Source organism: Mastigoproctus giganteus, chromosome 7 (assembly GCF_048544385.1).
Source record: "Mastigoproctus giganteus isolate SK-2022 chromosome 7, ASM4854438v1, whole genome shotgun sequence".
Taxonomy (NCBI): Eukaryota; Metazoa; Arthropoda; class Arachnida; order Uropygi; family Thelyphonidae; genus Mastigoproctus; species Mastigoproctus giganteus.
Window position 1 is genome coordinate 161,685,219 of NC_143581.1, and position 24,153 is coordinate 161,709,371.

At 36.3% G+C, this 24,153-nt stretch overlaps 1 protein-coding gene across 1 annotated transcript in view; it reads left to right on the top strand.

Moving 5' to 3' along the window:
• Positions 1-24,153, top strand: part of Vha55 (V-type proton ATPase subunit Vha55) — a 199,087-nt gene that overhangs the window by 142,175 nt on the left and 32,759 nt on the right. Inside the window, exons 10-12 of the mRNA XM_090377158.1 lie at positions 5,821-5,971; positions 17,289-17,371; positions 21,385-21,489. Coding sequence (XP_090233284.1) covers positions 5,821-5,971; positions 17,289-17,371; positions 21,385-21,489 — 339 coding nt within the window. The remainder of the gene's footprint in view (positions 1-5,820; positions 5,972-17,288; positions 17,372-21,384; positions 21,490-24,153) is intronic.

Genomic DNA, 24,153 nt, shown 5'->3' on the forward strand with positions numbered 1-24,153 from the left:
CTGCAGTCTTGTCTAGATGATTGTAGCAGTCTTGTCTAGACTTTCAGAATAACGGCACCTTGTGGAATTCAAGGTGCCATTACTTTGATCTTTCTGTTATCTAGAAAGTTTTATTTTTAATGTATTTAATGCAGAAAAAATGAGGCTAAATAAGAATAGAGAGATTAAGATTGATTGCAATTTTATTAACTGCACATAAAAAAAACATACATGTTGGCGATCCAACATTATATTCTGCCCTTAATGCACTCCTACCTATGCCCCATTCTATTTTCTTTATTATATCAAGTGTAGTCTGCACGGTAGCATAGTAGTATTGTCACCATATTCCCCACACTGGGCGGAAAAGGCCTGGATTCAAATTCTCAATGGTGCGAGGAACTTTTATGGGGTCCCCCCCCACTCTGTAATTGAGTTAGTCAGTCTTGGGCGTAGATAGCAAGTTTCTCCCTCACCCTTAGAAACTGAAGTTTTTTGTGCAGCAAAACAGGCAAATTGAGAAGAGAACACACACCAATTTATAGACACAACACACATGGGTATATGAATTCACTTTCCGGGTGACCCTAATGTTAATAGTCTGGATTAAATCAAGTTTTTCACTAAGCTTTAATATTGTTCTTCTTTTCTTCTCTGTATGAGGTTTATTAACTTTAGGAGCTATAGTGAGGGGTTTTTAAATTTAAAATAAATGTGAAACAGTGACATAATCTGTGATATCTGCAAATTTATTTTCAAAATGGCAAATGTAAACAAATACAGTAATCACGTGACTTGTTGTTTTCCTTTTTTTCGGCACTGCAAGACATCTGTGCTGTATGTAAACATCCGATCTCAATGTGCTGTTAGCTTGAATGTTCCATTAGTGGGGGTGTTGTTATTTTGACAGTCTACTGTAATATGAAATTTCAGTTTAATAGAAAGTATTATTTATTCTTCATTTAAAGTGTTCTTTACTAAATAATGCCTTTCCATTCATTCATTGTCTTCAGTTTCATGCCCTTCTGAAACTGAATCTTTACCATACCATAACTGCTATTTTATCACTTTGACTTCCATGACCAGATGCGAATTACACTGCTGTAGGAGGCAGTTTTTTTATACTGCTAGCTATATGGCATAGTTCATTAAAGATAGTGGTCATAATTTGGTGGTCACTAACTGTATGCACATATTTCCTTCTGTATTTTAAAGTCAGAAAAAAGAAAGTTTTCATTTTGTATTAGTGTAACATTAATATCATATAGCAAGAAAATTGATGTCTTTCACCAGATGAAGTGCATAAACACTTATGATATCTGCTGTCAAAAAAACTTATTTTTTGTTTTCTGGATTTTGTATATTGTGAATATCTTAAATTTTTTTGTAACTATCATTAATAACTCGGAGTTTAATGCATCATCATTGTTACTGGTTATCAGGTACTTTGTTCTGTGTTAAGTATGGCAGTTTTTGTATTTGTTATTAAAAGAAAGGTTACTTTAAATATTTGGCATTTTGTGTTTTTAAGTGAATTTGTTTAGCATCTTATGTATTATGAGAAAAGCAAAAGAAGATTACCTTGAATTTGTTGAGTGATGTGAATGCTTATGTTAGTCAGTTCATGTAAATTTGCATAGTGCACATTCAACTACAGTCAACTTTAACCACAGCATTCAACGCACTAATTTTGAATAGCCAGTACTATGCAATTGAAGAGAACAGGGAAGAGGGGGATAAAAAAAAAAAAAACTGTGAACTTAAAATGCAATTATTTGTATTTCATGATGATATGCTCTGCTTTAATTAGTTATTGATATCAAAGGAAACTCTGATAATCAATTTTCATAGTATCAGAACACAGTTCCTGCTAAAACCAAACATCTTAGTTTTCTGAATTTTGATTTTTGAAAGTTAGCAGGTATCTTTGATCAAAACTGATTATACCTTTTTGAAGAGGAGGAATTCTTCTCTTCAAAAATATGTATTTGTGCTTTAAATTCATAAACAAGTTGGAGTAGATTGAAAATAGCAAATAGGCTGTTGAAGAGTCATTACAATTATATTTTTATAGTTGTCAGCCTTTGATTTTGGAAAGCAAGAGCTTTTTTTAAATTTGCTCTTTCAGCTTGAAATTAAACTTCACTGACAACATATACACTTTATGTTAAGATACAGCCATAGGATTACTTGTCAGTGCAGTGCACTTAGGATTTTCTGCATGTGAAGTTCTGTTTGGACTGTCAGTTAAACACTGACTGATTATGATTATGTCCAAATTAATTCAGTTCTTTAACAAACAAATTATGCAACAGATTCTTTGGTAGTTTTACCTTACTGCTACTAATTAGCTTGCCATTTAAAACAAGCTTTTATTACCAGATATCAAATTAGTTTTTTCATCTATTTTTTTTTGGTTGAATACATTCTTTAATAAGCATTAGAATGTATACAGTGCAGGTATCCCTCGCATTATACTGTTAATTGGTTTTGAGAAATTGCTGCGTAAAATGAATTGACTTTTACATCAGTAAAATAGGGATATGTTCCAAAATGAAAAATAACTATCAAAAATGTAGATTCAAATGCATTTATTTATTTTATTTCAATTAGTACATTGATGCTGTAATTGATTTAATTGGATGATGAATCAACTTATACAGGCTCTGTGTCGGTGGACTGACGATTTCAGCCTCTGTTGAAAAAATGGTCAAGAGAGCTGATGAACATTTTTTATCTCCCTGTAGAGTTTGTAACAAGCCAAAGAGTTCTGCTTCTCTCTCTATTAGGATTATTCTCATTAATGATACTAATGGCATTATCAATGTGCTTAAAAAATTCAGTCATTAGATTTGTTGAAAGGTGTTTAACAGGTTCAGGAACAGAAGAAGTGATCTTCTTCATTTAAGTCTTTCTCCAATTCAAGAAGATCCTCATTGGTGAGCTTCCCTGTGAGGATTGAACCAACTTATCCTTGTTGGCCTCATCTACATCTTCAAATCCAACTCTCCTTGCAGTGGCAATGATGTCATATATTGAATTGGAAAGTTCAACTTCAGGATTGTAGTCATGAGATTCAGTGACATCAGGCCAAATCTCTTTCCAAACTTCCTGCATGCAAGACTGAAATTTCTGCCCATACATATCCAATGTGTCAATTGCTTTCTTGATGTTATATTTCTTCCATAGAAAGTTGATTTTTGTCATGTGTATCCTTAACACGTGATTAAATGTCCAGAGAACTTTTGAAAGTGTCAGTGGCACCCTGATCCTTAGGTTGGATAAGGGATGTCATATTTGGTGGCAGAAACATAACATTAATGTTTTCATCAATGATGTTGGGGATATCCAGTGCATTATCTAGGAGGAGAAGAATTTTAAAGGGCACATTTATCCTCTCCCACTAAGCTTTCAATTCACAACAGGGTTATTGGAAAAGTAGCATTCAAAGATAGCTGCTGTAATCCAAACTTTCTTGTTAGATTGCCATACAACTGTCAAATGCTCCTTAGAATAACCCTTCAGTGCCTATGGGTTTTTGGAGTGATAAACCATGAGGGGTTTAATTTATGATCTCCAGATGTATTCCCTCTTAACATCAATGTAAAGTGACCCTTGGAGACTTTTAAAACTCTGAACAGTCTTCTCTTGTACCGAGACAAATGTTCTGCTTGGCATGCACTTTCAGAACAATCCCATTTCATCCACATTGAACACTTGCTTCAATTTCCACTCAGAGTTGTGATGGAAAGTTCTCAGCAGAAATTGAATCAGCTGCTGCAGCCTCACCTGTTAGCTTAAGGCAGTGGTTCTCAAACTTTTAAATGTGAAGACATGCTAAATCCATTATGAAAAATGCCCAGCGCCGGGTGCAATGGGCGCTGGCAGAATATTTTGTAAGGTGGTGCTGTTTCAAATACATATTCGGCTGTTCCGTATATGTAAGTGTATGTACATAAGCAGTCTGACCTGAAGGGGCATAAATTCAAATTGAAGGAAGACAGTTATAGAATAGATGTGTGGGAATTTTCCTATAGCCATTGGGTAGTTGATTGCTGGAACAAGCTTCCATCTTTTGTTGTGGAAGTTGATAGCTTAAATAAATTCAAGGAAGAAGTGGATAAACTTTTGGAGCAAATGGATGGGTGAAATGGGAGGTCCCCCCCCCGCGCTTTTTGGCTGATGCTGTATAAGCTTGCCGCTGTATAAGCATGTGAGAAGCCTTTACATTTATTATCTTTCACGTATTGACTAAATGTGTTAATCATTGTGAGAGTTAGTCAAAAAGTAAAGCACAAACGCAGTTAATTTAAAATGAATTTTTTTTCTAACAATTTACATGAAACACCTTCATTGTAGTCTCCTTCATGCCTTATGATTTCTTGCCAGTGTTCTGGTAATTTTTGAATGCTGTTGAGCTGTCTTCTTGAAGCAATGGTTCCTCGAGCTTGGGGAAAAGATTGTAATTGCAAAGACTCAGATCAGGATTATAATGTGGTAAGGTAGTGCTTTCCACTTGTAATTAGTGAAAACAAGCTGTGAAGACTGTGTGATATGAGGCTTTGCATTGTCATGGAGTATGAGTATACCCGTTTCCAACATCTGTGGCATTTTCTGATGAATTTTTTGGACATATTCTGTTGATGAAGAAATGTTGCATTGTAGTCTCCAGTTACTGATCTTCCAAGTATCATGTGAATAATACCCTCATAATTGTAAGCCATGATGACATTTGTTTCACTTTTGATTGTTGTTGGCAACATTTAGAGGGGTATGGTGAAGATGGAGTCTTCCACTTAGCTGATTGGACTTCAGTTCAGCTTCAGAGTTGCATGTCCATGTCTCATCATTGGAACAATACATTTTAAAAGCCTTCATCCTTGTCAATAACTTGCAATTTCTTTATGATTTCCTTTTGACAGCAAACATGGAACCCATTGGTTGGCAACCCTTCATTTTTGTAACACCTCAGCTAAATTTGGTGAACAGGTGATTTTGGTATTCCAGATTTGTTGGATATTTTTTCACAGGTCATGCATCTAATGACAGTTCTAATGACTGCTGATGCTTTGTCCATAGATTTTCTTGGTCTACCTGAGCATTGCTTGTCTTCAACACTGGTCTGACCTTGATAAAATCTTTGAGACCAGAGTAAAATTGTGCTATGATCTGCTGTTGACTCGCTGCACACTTTCTGCAACAATTCATAAATTTGTGTTGTAGTTTAGCCATGTAAAGTTTCAATTTTGATAAGAGATCTTTAATCAGAAACTGCAGTCTGACCTGATGCAATATCACCATCCATTTTTAAAAGCCTCTACACAAACATTAAATTCAAGAACTCTGTCTGAAGCACACTGATGTTGAGGTTAAACTTCAAATTATTATACTGATAAATGTCAATCATGTAGACATGGAGTCAGGAGTATGTGTGTCCTATGCATTACTTTTGGAATAACCCTTGTTTATTTGTAAATGTCTATTGCAGCTAAACTAAAAGATTAACACGAATTGAGAATTGTGAAATTCTGTAGTTAGTCAGAGTATCTGACTAAAAATTTCTCTTTAATGCTGGCATTCTTATCTTGAACTGACAATTAAATCCCATTTAAACTAAACTAGATGTGCTTTGTCACATAATGTTAGTTTTCATTAGTTTTCTCCTTGAGTGGTAAATACATTTGGTCTGTTTACTGTTTTTCTAAGTAGTGGGTCTTCAGTGAAATAACTTCATTTGAAAGGCAATTTCTGCCAACTTGTCTTAAAACAATGAAGCACATTATGTATAATAATGATCATTTAATTACATGCTTTCTTAGTATATTTTATTCTTTGTATCAGGTTTCTGCAGCTAGGGAAGAGGTGCCAGGTAGAAGAGGATTTCCAGGCTATATGTATACTGATCTAGCAACTATCTATGAGCGAGCAGGCAGAGTAGAAGGTCGTAATGGTTCTATAACGCAAATACCGATTCTAACTATGCCCAATGATGGTATGTATAAAGTAAATTAATATATATTCAAAATGATCCTGACTTTTCTATGGAATTTGTCCAAAGATGAATAATATTGAAGTAACATGAGATCCCCCATAACCCATATTATGATTATTAATCAGATGGAAGGTGTCAGGATTTATATAAATTGGTGGATAACAGATTTTTCCATAACTTTGGAAATAATTGAGGAAGTGCAATGGGATAATTGGATGAGAGGGATTTGTTTCAGTTTTAAGGAATTGGCTGGATACGAACATTGATTTTCAGTGAAAGAAAATCACCAGTGGAATAAGAGAGTGTAAAAAGGAAGCACAGAATAGGAATTAAAATCCATAGCAAAAGTTTAAAACTGAAAAAGTTCCATCAGGACCTGGAGGCATATTGGCATTAAGATTGTTCAGCATTGTTGTAGTCATTTTCTGCCAGAAAACCAAGGAGATGAATAAATGTGATAAGAGGCAATTTACCAAGATCATTTGTGTTAGTTTTATAGGAATGGTAAGATGCAAGTAAGTCAGCTTTATCTTTGGGAAAGGATGCTGTAGAACCATCTGGGTGTAATAGATTTTGAAGTGTGGATTGACAGAATTTGTAGCTAATAGCTTTGGCATAAAGCTAGAGTATCATTTGGTTGAGAAACAAGAAGGAAGTGATTTATGGTGAAATGAAAAAAACACACATCAGTAACATGAACTGAATAAACATCGGGATTAGAAGATTTAAATGACACAACAGTTAGAATGGAGAGAGAGAGAGAGAGAGAGAGAGAGAGAGAGAGAGAGAGAGAGAGAGAGAGAGAGAGAGAGAGAGAGAGAGAGAAAGAAAGAAAGAGGGGGGTAGTGATGGGCATAATTGATTATATGAAAATTAGGTATATTATAAAATCAACAAAAAGGACATTGGAGGATTTGATTTAATGATATTATCCATACTAAAAACAACAAAGTGCTGTTACCACTTGGCCAATAGATCCATTCTGTTGAAATATATGTAGGGAGGGAGAGAGCGAGTGTGCATGTATTTGGTCGCTATTGTTGATTTCTTAATCAACTAATTTGCATATAATCGATTATTTTGATTATGAAAATAATTTATGCCAACCATCACTAGACAGAGTTTGCATTTGAGAAGAAATGTTCAGCAACTTGTGACCTGAGATACATAGAAACTACCATTGTGTTCTTTGAGAAGTTGTTGAGGAAGAAATTTAAAAATATGTTGGGTGCTTCATTAAGATTCTTATTGCAGTAGGCAAATGAGCAAATGTGTAAAGTCATATGATGGCAATAGCAAAAGCCTTCAACCAGTTGAGCCCATACAGCTATAAAGCCATCAGGTGTCAGTGAATATTAAAATCAGCAAAGAAAAGTACTTCATTATTAGGAACATTAGATTGGAGAAAGCCTAGTTTTAAAGGAAATAATTCAAGTTCCAAGTGATATGCTGAGGGGAGTGCCATACAGGCAGTAAATGAATTTGACAAAATGGGATGAAGAGATTTTAAGCCAAAGGAGATGCCAGATTAGGAAATCTCTATCAGGGAATATTAGAGTGAATGTGTCCACAAGTATTATCTTTAACCTTCTGACTGGCATGTACATTTATAAAATTAGCAACATGCTGCTTTTTGTGCACCACCCACTTTACAAGTTAAAAAACAACAAGAAATAATTCAAAATTCTTCACGTTCTTGGTGGAATCTTAATTTTCAATCTTTTATGAGAAAAATCCATTTTTTATATTAGAAGCATTTTTAATTAATTTTTTAAAATAAAATCTCCCATCTGATATGTTTTTATTTATGCATTTTTTTTTAATGATTTTTTTTTTTTTTAATGCCTGGCTTTGGGTGTTATTTTTACTGTTGGCAAGAAAAACTTCAAAGAAACAAAATTAGAAACACCTGCATGCCTCATTGACTGGATTTTGCAGAGACACTTAACTGAAGATAATATGTGATGCTGGCAAGCATTTCCATTTGTTTGCTTCAGATCAAAGATTGTGGTAGTATGCATCTTTTATTTATTTATTTTTTTATGCTACAGATTAGGTTAATTTTAATTCTTGCTTTAGAGCACTTGTTATATGCCAAAATTGGCTTCACAGATCTAACAGAAACTTTCCTTTTACAGTAAACCCCTGATTTTACAGACTAGTGGGGGGAAGAGGTGTCAGTTATTGTAGATTGTCTGTTAAATCAATTCTCCCCCCCCCAAAGACCCAGTTTTAATCCATATAATTGACAATAGTTATTCTGTATATATATATATGTATTAAAAACACCAAAATAAAGTTAAATAATAAAAGACAAGTTATTATTATATACCTTGGCTTTATTGGTTGATACATAATCATTAGAAAGTAATTTATTTCGACTGTTTAGTGTTGCAGGGAAAAACTGTATTCAGAGTTAGAGTCAAGAAGTTGAAGTACTGGCATTTTCTAATGTGTTCAGTGAGCTTCTATCCAGCTGAATTCACATCAGCTCTTTGTACACCTAAACCAGTTAAGCGCTGTTGTAGCTTATAATAAACTGCATCTTCAAGGTTGCTAATTTCATGTTCTCTCTGTTGCCAGTTATTGAAACACTTCCTTCAACATTATGTCAGTGAAAACTCTTTAATCTTGTGGTGCCAGTGCTGTGCTTGTGGGGCTCTCAGAAATAGTGAACCTGCATTAACTGTTGAAGCATCATTGTGTGTGTTCTGTTATTTGAAAGTAGTGCAGTGCCAATAGAACTCATTGTGAGGGCAAAATTATTTCATGCTGTGAGTGTAAAGACCTTTGTAGTGTTGATGCAGTTAACACTACAGAGCTTGAAGTTGTATTTATTTGTAATTCAAGTATTAATTGCTTTTAGACTGTCAGTATTTAATAAATGGGAGATGTCAACTTTTGAAGATATGTAATTTATTTGAAAGTAGACAATACCAGTACAATTATGAAGTCAAAGTTTGTTCTGCAGTTGAACATAAAGAATGACAGAATACACTGCCTGTAGTTATTTAAGCTTAGCCTTGCTGTTTACATTATCAGATACAGTTATTTTTTTTTTCCATACCATATTCCTCAGAGATTTGGGAAAGAGACACCATGGATAACTTCTCTAATAGCTTTAATTTTTGTGCAACACTCAGATGCACACTCTTTCTTTTTGCCACTTTTCTCAGGGACACAGCATGGTTTTGTTAAGGGAAAGTCTTGCCTGATCGATTTGATTGAATATTATGATGCAGTCACAAAAGAACTGGATGCAGGGAATAAGTGAGATTATAATAAAGAAACGGGACAGATGAGCAGTTAATTATGATAATTGGCTTATCCACAAACTGGGATGCTTGCTAATCACTCACAAGTTACCACTTTCATTCAGTACACTATTGTGCTAATTGCTTTTTTAACCTATTAAATCCAAATTGCAAATTCTAGGGTTTACTGTTCTCCTCTTCCCCCCCCCCACCCCTGGTCCTTGGCCAAACATCTTTAACAAAATAATTAATGATGTAGATCAAAAGTCAAACCACTAATGAAGAAATGCTGCAATTCACATTGATATTGCTCTAATAATAGATATATATATATTTTTTTTTAAATGTAAGTTGCTTTGGTATATGGAATACACCAAAGTGACCACTACTGGGTTAAAGTTGAAGGAATTAGTGTATAAGATCAGTTTGCACTTCTAAGAAAAGTTCTGTGATGTTTTACTGCTGATAAGAAGTCTGAACTAACTTTTAATGTAAATTTTGAAAGTTACTTGAAATTTACTGTCACATCAGAGTTTTTTACCAAAAAAAAAAATTAGTTGAAGTGCTACTGATTTATTTTGTAATTTTACAGATTTTACACATCTGTAATTTTATATATAATTACTGATGAATATACTTTAAAAAAAACCCAGAAATATACAAAGGAGGTTAGGCAGGCAAAGGCAGATTAAGAGAAATCTTTGGCAAAGGATGCAAAGAAAAACAACAAAGAGTTCTTTACTATTGTAAACTCTAGAAAGAAGGGTATGAATCAGATTGGTCCACTTGATATCGATGGTTCAACTGTTGATGATCCTGCCCAGGTAGTTAACAAACTAAATGAATATTTTGCATCGACATTCACACATGAGGAGTTATTTAGCGAGGGGAAAGCTAGAGGTGTATTCAACTCTAGCAGTAAGCTAGAGAATCTTGTAATAACTGAGAGTAAAGTGGAGGAGAAACTGTTGAAGATAAACACAAGAAAGGCACCCGGGGTGGATGGGATCTATCCAGTTATATTAAAGGAGGCAGCAGAGGAAGTAAGCAAACCCTTAGCCATAATTATGAGAGCTTCCTTGGACTCAGGGGAGGTACCCATAGATGGAGATGTGCAAATGTGACCTATATTCACAAAGGAGGATCAAAGGCTGTCACAAGTAATTATAGACCTGTGAGTTTAACTTCTGTTCCAGGAAAATTAATGGAGGCACTGATTAAAGCACTGCAGGATTATCTAGACAAGACTTCAGTTATAGTTCGGAGACAGCATGGTTTTTTAAGGGAAAGTCTTGCCTGACCAATTTGATTTGATACTATGATGCAGTCACAAAAGAACTGGATGCAGGGAATAACTTTGATATTATATACTTGGAGTTTAGAAAGGCTTTTGATACTGTTGCACCTGGAAGACTGCTGCACAAATTGGAGCAGTGTGGCATTGGAGGCAACTTGCTGCTATGCATAAAGGGATGGTTGAGGGGGAGAAGACAGGGTTGTTAAGCACACTACTGACGCTATGCTCCTGCAACAGGATCTGGGAAGGTTGAACAGATGGGCTGAGAGGTGGCAAATGAAGTTTAACATTGACAAATGTAAAGTACTACATATGGGAAACAGCAACCCCAGGGCAACGTATCAACTCTGTGGTACTACACTGACAGTGGTAGAAAATGAAAAGGACCTGGGGGTAATTGTGCAGGCAGATATGAAGTTCTCTGAGCAGTGCAGATGAGCTGCAAGAGTAGCTCATGGTGTCTTGTCAATGATATACAGGAATTTTTCTAGCAGGGATAAGGAAGTGATTATTCCCTTATATAAGGCAATGTTCAGGCCACTCCTCTCCTTGAGTACTGTATACAGGTCTAGAGGCCTCATTTCAAGAAAGATGTTGAGCTACTGGAACGAGTACAGAGAAGGGCAACAAGATTAGTGAATGGAACAAAGGGTTGCTCTTACGAAGAAAGGCTTAAGTTCTGCAAATTACAGTGTCTGGAGACTAGGCACTGGCGAGGTGATCTGATAGAGGTGTATAAAGCCTTGAATGGTTTGAGCATGCTCAATGCTGATGGGATTCTTCCTCTTGGTCAGAATAATCACCTGAGAGGGCATAAATCGAGATTGAGGAAAGACAGATGTATGATAGATGTGCGGAAATTTGCCTTTAACCAGCGGGTAGTTGGTTAGGTGGTGGAACAGACTTCCATCCCTTGTTGTGGATGTTGATAGCCTAAATAAATTTAAGGCTCAGCTGAACAGGTATATTGAACAAACGGAGGGGTGAAGTGGAAGTGTGTTTTTTTGTTTGTTTTTTTTTTTTTTTAAGGCTGATGCTGCATAAGCTTGCTTTCTTGCATCATATGTCTCTGCTTAATGCTAACGTGGGAATGATATTCCATGGTAGGGCAGATTTGCGATTTGTACAAAGTGAACAGCTGTTTGGAAGAAAAGTAATGCCGAGAGCGAAAGAGAAAACAAAGTTTTTAAATACAGAGGAAGCAATATTTGTAATGTGCTTGTGCTAAGCAAGATTAGAAGTCAAGGTAATCCCCAAAAGATATATATCATTTTGCCTAGAAATCAGAGTGTCGCCAAAGATAAGCATAGGAGGTGAAGAATCCTTTTTGCGAGATATAAGACAAGACTGAGATTTAGAAGGATTGAAAAGCAACTAAGTTGTCTTTGCCCCACTGGAAGATTACCTGGAGATCAGCATTTAACGAATTGGTAGCAGATATTCGAGAAGTTCAAGCTGATTGAGCAGTGAAGGTTTCTCAAAGTGAAAAGTGGAATGCAATGTCCTATTATCGGCAAAACTATGGATAGGATTTCCAGTCAATGGAAGAAGGTCATTAATATACAAGAGGAAAAGAGTGGGGGAAAGAACTGAACCGATCACTAGCATTAGTGGATTAGTTAGAAGACAGAGAGCCATCTACCATCACCCTCAGTGAGCGATCAGAGAGAAAACTGGATAACCAATTACAAAAAACAGTTGGCAAACCATAAGATGGAAGCTTGTTTAGAAGACCTTTATGCCAAACACGATCGAAAGCTTTTGAGATGTCAAGAGCATCTGCTAGTGTTTCACCAAACTTTTCCATTGAATTTGTCCATAAATGGGTACCATAAGCCAGAATATCACCAGTGGATCGACACTGACGGAATCCATACTGTTCTAGGTAGTTTGAGTTGGCAGTTAATTGATTTCTCCATTACTTTAGAAAGAGAAGTAATTGCAATGGGACGATAATTGGATCTGAGGGATTTGTCATCCTTTTTAGGAATTAGCTGGATATGAGCAAATTTCCAAGCAGAAGGAAAAACACCTTTGGAATAAGAAAGTGAAAAAGGGCGGCAAAGAACAGGATTTTTAGGTTTTTAGAACAAGTGGAGAAATACCATCAGCACCTGGAGCTTTCTTAGCATCAAGATTTGTTAATATCCTTTTGATGGAAGACTACAGGAGGCATTGGGAATGGTGGGAGGTGTTTTACCAAGATCATTAATACATGAGTTGGAAGAAATGTGGGCTGCTAGCAGGTCAGCTTTATCCTTGACTGAAGTGACAACAGAACCGTCTGGTTTTGACAGAGGTGGGAGCAGAGATGGGAAAAAGTTGTGGCCATTAGCTTTGGCAAGAGACCAGAATTCTCAGGTACCATTAGGCCAAGAAACAAGTTTTCTACTTTTAGCCTGTTAAAAATCTAGTTTATACTCCCAGTAATCTTCACTGAGGAATTTTTGCCTTAAACATTTAGCATTGACCTGCATAAATTTCCCATTAGTTTTTTTAATATCCATTTTGCTCTCTTCTGTAACTGCCTATTTTTGTGTTGGTGTTAACATGTGAAGTTCTATGCTAAACAGTACGTGTGACATTGAGTGTTTTGGGAAATATTTTTCTTATTGTTTCAGATGTACTAAGTACAAAGTTATACAATCTTATGTTAATTTATATATATAAATAACATATATTTATAAGTAAGTTTTTAATATATAGTTTTGAATTAAATTCTTTCAAGTAAGTTTAATGAATGCATTAAACTATAGTCTATAAAGTTCAGTCGTTTATTGGTCCTTTGAAAGGAAGCATAGTAAGCAGCATACACACACACAGTTCATTGAAATTATATAACAGTAAAACAAGTATGATAAAATATTTTTTTCAGTTAAGACACATCTGACATTCTGAAACTCTACAGGACCTATTTCCATTTGAGTTTGGTTTGCATTGCACCATGCCAATTAATGACATTCACTTGTTTTTGTTATCAAAAGGCTAGTGGACTGCACCCCTTTCTTGAAAATTCATGGAGTACAACTCTGCGTCCTGTAAGCATAGGTTTGTTTGTGTGGCATCTTCCACGTGTAGATTTAGCTTTAAGGTCTGATGGCAGGATGAGATAACCAGCTATACCAAGATGTCGCAACTGTCAGTCAATATTTTATGCCTGCTTCACTTCAGGATTTAAATTTCTCAGTGCATCGATAGCTACAAATTTGGAAAACATTAATTCCTGAGAAATAGCATGAACAGACATTTTTACCATGTGGCATCCATTTTTCATTCCCCCTCTGAAATTATCAGTTCTTTCCATGTGCTGATTATTCTGATCATAACTTGTGGATTTCTAGGCTTTTATTTGCACAAATATTTGCACATTTTGTCATGTCACACTGCTTTAGATATGAACTGCCATGTTCTCTTTTGTCATTATTAAAGTCTGCCCTCTCAAGTGTTTACTTCTCTTCCATCTTACTTAAATCTCTGCAACAGTCTTGTTTCTTTTTTTTTTTTAGCTCCCAGAAAAAATTTCCATATGATAATTATAGTAACTTTTGTTACATCAAAAAGTTACACCAAAATTTATAAAAAGAAACTTTTCTGATGTAATAAAAAGTTTCTTTTGTTACATCAAAAAGTTATTTTTCACAGGTATTGTGCCACAACTTGTAACATAAGCAAGTCGGAAGTTCAGAAGGAAAACGAAAAGTGCTTTCTAAAAATATAACTTTGTTTTAGTAATTATAAATAATAGTCAGTAGTATTTATGAAGTTTTTGCAGTATGAATTATATAAAACTAATTATTATAAATTGTAAATATGATAATTAGCTGTACATCTAAAATAATATTATATGACAAATGGTTGAGAACTTTAACAAAAAATCTCTAAAAAAATAAATTCCTTGAAATGCTGTCATAATCACATACACGTGTCATGTGTATGATTCTGTTTATATATGGAGTGAATTGCAGATTTTTCATTTGTGCAACCGCATATTTACAGAATCAAAAATTACTTGATATACAGTTTTTGTTTTAGCTGCTGTCCTCAAGTCACGTTATTTCATATGATGCTGAAAAGGTGATTTATTGCACTAATGGTATAAGGTATATAAGGGTCAAATGGCATCTGGGGTTTCCCCATCTCCATGTATGCACGTTGTATCGGAAACAGAACACTGTCAAGCCAGAGATTTAAAAGTGTGTGGGTTGTGTAAGATATTCTGCCCATTGTTCCTCTGGCTTATTGGCAGGCGTTGCCCATACCCTGCCACGTGGAGGCTAGTCAGGTGTTACCAGTAAGTGATACTCTAGCAGGTCCTGCCACCTACTTTCCTTGGATTTCAGTGGCAAGGACCTAAAAAAAAAAATTGACGTGATCGCAGTTGATCTAGGTAAGATTTCGTTACCTAAAGAGTGCTGCATAGGGTTGTACGCTGAAAGGGCGAGTTCTAGGAGCCTAAAAGGTCGGACAAAATTTTGTTGTAATTTAAGTTTGGACATGGGGACGAACAGTGTAAGAGAAAGTATTAGGACTGAAGACTGGGGGGGGGGGTGAAGTAGGAAGGAGAGGCCGATAGTGAAAGTTACCCCCCATTTTCTGGGGGGGGGAATGCCCATGCATCACCAGAGTGAAATTTTGGGTAGGTGAGAAGAGGAAACCCAATCCTCCCGCCTGGGGAAGTTGAAAGGAAAGATCTGCTCAAGGGAGAGTGGATTAAGAGTCACCAATAGGCTGTCTCTATATCAGGGCCACCATAGTGATCCATGTCCAGGTCTTTCCCATTTGAGGGGGGACTGGGGAGTCCCGTCCGAGAGTCAATAGTAGTGAGGTTAGGTTCGGAGATAGTCCAGTATTCTGTGGGGAAAACAAGATTCTGTACTTGGCTCCATTGCTGGAGTTTTCGTTGGTGGAGTGGGCCATTTGTTCCTTCAGGAGCAGAGACATCCTTTCTGTGCCTTCCTTTAGGACAAAGTCCCATCTTTGGTTTCATGTTGTGGTTTTTAAAATGGTTTATTCTTTAGTCCTTGGGGGATGGGCCAGAGGGAACCCATCCCTGCATGCTTGACATCAGACACCAGTAAAAGTTTGTCTGTTCTGATGTTGACGTTCATGGGATCAGGGGTCCCATGTTAGTCCTCGTATATGGAGAGGCCTTTGTGTTGGTATTCGCTGTCAAGATTGTGCTCTGTCCTCAGTTCTGATGTACAGTGGTGATATAAGCCAAGATTATGGGTGGGAGGGTCCTTCTGTAAAAGAGTTCCTGTGCGAAGTTGGTAAAGGCATTATTGGTCTTGCTGGATTCCAAGAGGTAATGCTCTTGATCCTTTGGATTAAAGTGTATTTTGGTAATTAATACACATCTTAGGTCTTCATAGATTGGGCAAGTATACATTAGGTGCTCCTAGGTCTCTGGGATTCTGCAGGAGCATGGGGTGTTGTCTGTTAATCCCATTGTTATTAACTTTCCTCTGATTGCCCCATGCCCAGTGAGTAGGTATGAGGACAGTAGGCCTGGGGAAAGCCAGACCAGCATTTCTGGATGAGTTTTTCTGAGGTCTGGAATGAATTTTTTGGTAATGGCGCCTTTTGTGCTGTCATTCCAGCATTGCTGCCAGAGGTCATGTAAGTATTCGGTCAAGCGTCGGTTTTCCATTTTTTGGTTGTTTGCTGTGTTTGAGGTGAAGTCTCGGAAGGTGGTAGCCTTTCCTCTGGTGTGGAAAGGCTAGGGTGCTGACCGGCTGATCGTGCAGCAGGCTCGAGAAGTTGTCAGTAATATTGTCCTCTGGATAGTTTCTAGCTTCTGTTGATTGGAGACCATTGTGGTTTTGTTGTACCAGACTGGAGCGGCATATGTAATAGCAGGTAGAAAGACTGTCTTGTAGAATAGACTGAGGGTTCTCCTTTTGAGCCCCCAGTCTTTCCTGGTAATCCTGGCAAACAGTGAAGCATAGTTTTTAATTTTCCTCTGCAAGTACTTGAGGTGCAGTTTAAAAGTAAGGTTATTATCTATAGGGGAGACCCTGATATTTAAGCCGGGTATCCATTCAAACTGGTTTTTTTTTTTGTATCTTTATCTGTGGTGATCTGTTTGAGTGCAGATGCCCCGTTAGTAAGATTGAGCAGGTTTTAGCGACAGAGATTTGTAGGTTGTGTTGAGTTGCCCATTCCTGTAGGGTTTCGAGGGCTCTATTTCCTGAAGCTTCCAATTGTGTCCTGCAGCAAACATCAAGGCCAGGTTATCGCCAGGTTATCAGCATAAGCTGAACATGTAATGTTTCCTAGGTTTTTTTGCAGAAACTCGTCAAATACCATGTTCCATAACATGGGGCTGGGAATCGAGCCCTGTGGACAGCATCTGTTGCACCTGCTGTGTGACTTGGGCATATGGGGCTCTCACAGTGGTTTTCCTGTGCAGAGATACTGTGCAATTCATTTAAAGATGCACTGGGAAATTTGCCCTTCTGAGCATTGCCAGGATGCTTGGCCACCAAAGGGTGTCGAACGTCCTGGCAAAGTCGACTGAGATGACAAGGAAATATTTTTGTTCACAGGTGTTGGCCGCATTTATAATTTGATCCAGGGCATCAATAGTAGATCTGCCTTTCCTGAAGCCATATTGGTTTGTCAGAGAGTAGGTTTGCTGCAGAGTAATACTTCTCAATTCTTTGTTTCAACAAGTATTCGAATACTTTACTTATGACTGATAGTAAGGCAATTGAACAGCAAGATAATGAAAAGTGTTCCTTATTTCTAAATTCTTTATTTTTAGATATTACTCATCCCATTCCTGATTTGACTGGATATATTACAGAAGGCCAAATATATGTTGACCGACAGTTGCATAATAGACAAGTAAGTACATAAAAATAGAATCATAAAAATTTCATTAACACTGAAAATATTTATAGGTGAAAACTTTTTTTTGTTTGTCTAGTTATAGAATAGTTTAGCAGGAAGTTCTTTTGATTGCAGAAATTATTATTGCACTGTATTTAATTGAAACTATCAAAAGTTTTGCAGGTAACACAGTTTCCTTCCCGCACCATTTTAGTAATAAGCTTGGGTAATGTAATTAACTGAGTGGTCGGTGTGCGAGTGCGGTAGCAGGTCCATGTTTGAGTTGACCATGATTCAAGCATGTGTGACTGATAAATACAGCAATGATTGTTTGTCAAAAATGATTAGTTGTCAACTTTAAGTGGTCATGTCAAAGTATAAGCAGATGAGAATTTTTTTTTGGCACCCATCCCACCATGCTGTGTAGTCAGTCTTGTATGAGGTTACATAGATATCTCCCCAGTAAGAACCGGTTTTTAATCCAACAATAAAACGGGCCAACCTACCATGCAGTATTACAGATAAAATACACTGATGCCTCCTAGCCTTAGTTGCTTTGGCACAAAAACGAACAACTCGTCGAAAACTGTATTGATCCTTCATTACTAGATTTTTAATTGGAATCCAGCCCTGGGCAGGAACAATATATATAGCATTGAGTTAGATGACATATATCTCACATCACATGTAGATATTATAATGCAGAAAGTAAAATGTGAAGTTATGTAAATTAACTTGACATTTATTTGAAAAATAATGTTCACACCAGTCAACTCTAGATTTGACTCTTTTTAACCCTTCAGTTTTTCTCCATCTTTTTTTGCAAAAAAAATAGTAAAACTATGGCTTTATCATTAAATTCAGAATTTTTTGAAAACATTTTGCTTATTTTCATTAGCAAATTGCTAGTCAGCATTGAAGTATGTAAAAGTTGGATCACAGGAAATCTTTAGTATGGTTCTGTTACGTGAGACCACAGCATTTCCTTCATTGTGTGTGTGTGCGCGTGTGCACGCGTGCGCAAAGTTCATTGACAATGTCCTTAAGTAGGATGCCAACTGTGTAACATTTCAGAAGACTGCTAGATTTTCTGTGTATTGTAAACATGAACTGCCTAACCTTCTTATCTGAATCTTGTCACCAAGAGAATTGAAAGAAAAACAAACTGCCAAGGAAGGTTTTTGCAGGATCTATGTGGAAGTTTGCCTTCAGTCAACGGGTGGTTGATTGTTGAAACAAACTTCTATCTGCTGTGGGTAGTTTGAACAAATTCAAAGGAATTGGGGAAATTATTGGAGGGGATGGTCAGGTGATATGGAAAGAGGTTTTTTTTTTTTTTTTTTTTTTCATATGTGTTAAAGCTTGCTTTCTTGCATCATTTGCTACTATAATGCTAAATACTAATTATACTTGAGTTCCTCTAATTTTCAGGAAATACATGTGAAGGAAGGTTGTTCAAGAAACAACTAGAAGGGATAAATGAGGAAGAGGAAAAATTGGTTCTGTAAGTTTAGATTTGACAGTGAATGGATGTTGATATGTTTGAGGCCCATGTTTGGACTGGGAGAGAGAATAGGGGAATTACAAATGCCAATTCAGAAGTAACAATGCCCACTGGAAGTATCTATAGAAAGGGCATGCAGCAGGAACTGAATATCCATGAGACGAGTAGGCGGACTTTCTAAGAGACAGGTTGTTAATTAGCCTGATTGCCTATTTTTGAATGGAGTCTAGAAGTTTGAGAGAGTGTTTGGAATCCCCATCCCCAGATGTAGAAATTATATTCCATAGTAGGGATGATTTCAGATTTGTACAGAGCAAATAGTTATTTAGAAAAAGGGTCATGAATAAATAAATAAAAACAGTTATTTGATGTACAGGAAGTGATACTTCTCATGTGCTTATGCCAAATGAGATTAGAAGTAGGGTAATCCTTACTAGAGATATCTAATGTTATCTAGAAACATGAGTGCCATTGAAGATTACATAGTAGTAGACACTTTTTTTTTTAAGTGAGAAATAAGATGGGTCTCAGCTTAAAGGAATTGAAGTTAACTAAGTTTTTTTTTTTTTTTTTTTTATTTCTGTTGGAGAAGTTACTTGGAGATCAGCATTTAAGGACTTGGTGGAAGCTATTTGAGCAATTGAAGCTATGCTTTTATCACAGTAGTGTGTGTTATTATCAGCAAAACTAAATACGATTTCAATTTCCAGCAAGTGGAAGAAGAAAAGAGTGGGGGAAAGAACTGAACTTCAAGGAATACCAGCATTAGTGGAGAAGTAAGGAGAGGGGGGGGGAGAGAGAGAGAGAGAGAGAGAGAGAGAGAGAGAGAGAGAGAGAGAGCGAGCGAAACTGCTTGCAGTGAGTGGTCAGAGAAAACTTAAGGCCCAATTGCAAAACACAGTCAGCAGTCCATAAGAGCTTGTTTAGAAGACCTTTATCTCAAACAAATAAATATCAAGAGCAACCACTTGAATTCCGCCAAGCTTTTCCATCAAGTCTGTCCAAAGATAGGGTACATAAGCCAATATATATCACGAATAGGTTGACACTGGAAGAATCCATTTTGACAATCATTGATCAGATGGAGGGTTTTGAGATAGTGTTAGAATTAGTGGTTGATGGGTTTCTTCATTTGGAAAGAGTAGAGATAAGTGTAATAGGACAGTGATTAGATGGGTGAGATTTGCCATCTTTTTTAGGAATTTGCTGGATATAGGCAAATTTTCAAGCAGAAAGAAAAATAACAGTGGAATTAAGAAATTACAAAAAGGCAACACAGAACAGGAACACAAGAAGCACAAATGGAGAAGTACTATTAGGAACTGGTGCTTGTCATCAAGATTTCTTCTAAAATTCTTCTGTCAGAAGACCACAGAAGACACTGCGTCGAGTATACTGGGTATGGTAGGAGGTGGTTTACCAAGATTGCTAGTAAGTTATATTTAGATGAGGATGCAATAGAATCATCTTGGATAAATATGCTGCTAAACTAAAACCTCTTTTTTTTATCTTCATAAACAGCATTTCTTTTAAAACCTTAACATACATTATGTATATGCGTGCATATATGTATCATCTGCAAACTAAGACATTAAGCCTGTTATACCTTTATCAATATCATTGATAAATATAGAAAACAACAATGGTGCCAACACCAAAACCTGTGGGATTCCACTAATACCATTAGTATACAAAGAGCAAGGTCCATTGATTACCACTCTGTCTTCCACTCAACCATCCCTTTATCCATAACAGCAACTTATGCTTAATGCCACAATGCTCTAATTTGTACAGCAGTCTTATGTGCAGCAGTATCAAAAGCTTTCCATTGATATATTTTATTTTAAATATAACTAATGTATTATTATTGATGTGTAGAAAATTTAATACAAATCTTAGGTCATTATTTTTTTATTTCTATTTATTTATTTAATTTTTGTGGGTTAAGTTCGGGTGCAGTTCCAGTTACTGCCAGTGCACGTCTAATGCAGTGGACCCATGCAGGACCCTACATCAGATCATAGTGTGTGGTCAGCATTTTTGTAATGTACTTTACTTATTTCCTTCTGGATTTAGTAAACTGATAACAAAAAAACAAACTCCTTAAAAACCAGTGAGTTTCATATGCATGAACCAAATACATTTCATTTCTATGCACCTGCCAAGTTAAATATTAATTCCTCCATTGAGTATACTGTAAAAAATGTAATAATGAAGACATAATGAAGACAAAAGTTGCTTTATGTATATGTGAATGCACCTAAAATACTGAAGTCTGGTTTCGGCTTCTTAATACTTTATGATTTTAAGGTTAAACTAAAGTTGCCACCCTTATCTTTTGTAATTGTTATATGTTAGATTTGGGAAATTGGAAATTAGCCATTTGTTATTTTGTTGTTAGCTGTAGACTGATAAATGCAGGCTCTGGGCCTAATCTAAATCAGGTGGGGGTTTTTTTTTTCCCCTCTGCTGTGTATTTGCTGTGTCTGTTATTTTTATTAATTGATTATTGCTTTCTCCTTAGATATATCCACCAATCAATGTGCTGCCATCACTTTCTCGATTGATGAAATCTGCAATTGGTGATGGAATGACAAGAAAGGATCATGCTGATGTGTCTAATCAGTTGGTAATACTCTTAGCTTCTGTCTTATGTGAATCACTGCAATTTAGTTTAAATTGTTGTACAAAGGAATCTAAAAAATTTTGTAATGTACTTTACTTATTTCCTTCTGGATTTAGTAAACTGATAACAAAAAAACAAACTCCTTAAAAACCAGTGAGTTTCATACATTCTTATTTTGATATCACCTGAAACAAAAGATATGACATCAATACTGCCATTAATGTGAAAGATCACTTGAATAAAAGTACTTCACCTGTGAAGTTTAAATCTTTTACTTCATTGATTGAAACCTATTATTATTTTTTTTTAAATTAGATTTATTGTACATGTCAGGCACAGCCTTTTTCTGTACATAGCTATGAGCAAACTAGGTTTGCTACTTAGTGCTTCAATCTCATATTTTGGAGGCACTTCACAAGTTTCCTTGGTATTGCACTACTCTAAATGAAAGACACTGCTCTTGTAGAGAAGTACACAGTGGATGTTATCACTTCAGGAATTGGCTTAATTTATAACAATAACCAATGAAACAAGGATGCAGATGTTTGGTACTGTTTATTGATGCAGAATGGAAATGTGTACATAAAGGTGAAAGTGAAAAAATAAAACATTAAGATCAAGCAATATAAAATATTTTATATTGCTTTATTTTAATTCGAGAAAGTCATCAATAGAAATAAAACTGTCACAGTGTCTGTAAATCAGTACAAACCATTAAAAACAAAAAAAGAAAATATTAAAATCAAGAATTAGAAAAGAGTAAAAAATGCTCTACTGTAAAATAGTTCGCTTTTTAGGAGTACAGACATGGTACTTCATTTCACAGTGTAACAGCACTAACCATATGAACTGTATGAAGCAACAGCAGTAACTGGACACGCAACTTGATGGAGTTCAAGGACAAATTGGGATGTTATGTAATCACTTTCACTGTACACGTGTAAACCACAATAAGGCAAAAAAAGTGATAACAAAAACTGAACCGCTGATTACAAGAAATGTTTTTTCTATGTATGAGGGGAGTTCAGAAAGATTTGTATTCATTGAGAAGTAGTTGTGATAAAGTAGTAGTAGTTGAAACAAAGACCATGTAGTACACTTTTTGAACAGTTGCCAGACAAGATGACACATTTTTAACACATTTTTGTAGGCCTCCTCTAACTGTTCTTCAAACCGTGACGCTGCAGTAGAAATCACCTCATCATCAGCAGTAAAGTGTTTTCCATGAGGAAAGAAGAAGAAATTCAACAGTGAAAGGTTAGGAGTAATGAGTAGGATGCAGCATTATTTCAAACCCATATTCATTGGCAGACCTGACTGCAGCATGTGAGAAATGGGCAGCGGCATTATCCTGGAGCAAGCACACACCTTTTGACAGCTTTCCCCATCTCTTTTCTTTTATAGAGGCACATAGCTTTATGAGGAGGTTAGAATAATACTTTGCTTTCATAGTGCAGCCCTTTTGAAGGTAATCAGTTAGTATTACACCATACTGATCCCAAAAATACTGATAGCATCACCTTGCCATCACTTGGTTGCACCTTTGCCTTTTTGTGGGGGGGGGGAGTGATTCTGCATGCTTCCATTGTTTCGACATTTTAGTTTTCATAGTGATGGATCCAAGTTTTTTTATCAATGGTGACTATCTGTGAAAAATACTTGCTTTTTCTGTGAATGGCAAATCAACATTTCACATGCACATTGTGCCCTTGTCTTCTTCTGGTAAGAGCTCAAAAGTCTGCAACCCATCTAGCAGACGCTCTACTCATATGCAACTGTTGATGGATGATGCTCTCCACAGACCCTACACTAATTTGGAGCTCTGCAGCTAGTTATTTGATGCTAATACAATCTTCCAGGATTAATGCCTCAATTCTTGCAACGCTCTCCTGTTATAGTAGCTGCTGGGTGTCCTGGAATTTCTTCATCATGCAAACAATTCCACATTTGAATTGTTTATACCAGTGTGCAACAATACTGTAACCAAGTATCACGTCGGACTTACAGATTGAACAGCAATATGTGATTTGTTATTGTGTCAGACGGGGCTTAAATGCATTGGAAATGGTTAAAGAGATGAATGAAGCGTGTGCTATTGAGTGTCTTGGAAGGATGGCCATATTTAAATGGCACAAGTGATTCAGTGAAGGCTGCAAGTCTGTTGCAGATGGTCTAAGACTTTGTCAGCCTTCCTCCTCAACGGCCCCTGTGCAAATCACAAAAACCCAGGATGAACAGGCGAATTAAACTTCATGAGTTAGCTATTAGAATGTCCATTTTATACAGATCACCTGAAAGTATCACGAATCTATGCCTGCTGGATTCCACATGATTTGACTTCAGATCGTTTTGAAACACAGGGTCAAAACTTCTTAAATCGAATAGCGACTTGTGATGAAATGGATTTTTCACTATGATCCAGAAACAAAACAACAGTCGAGTGAGTGGAAGCATTCTTTTTCACCAAGACCTAAGAAATTTCGAGCTTCTCATTTAACTGACAAACAAACGGTTCTTGTGTTTTTTGACATAAAAGGCATTCTTTTTACATATTTTGCCTCATGAAACAACTGTGAATAAGGAAGTGTACTCTGAGGTTCTCAGAGTCAAACTTCACTGTGCCATTCATGAGAAACACCAAGGACTTTCCAGTGTGGAGTGGTTTCT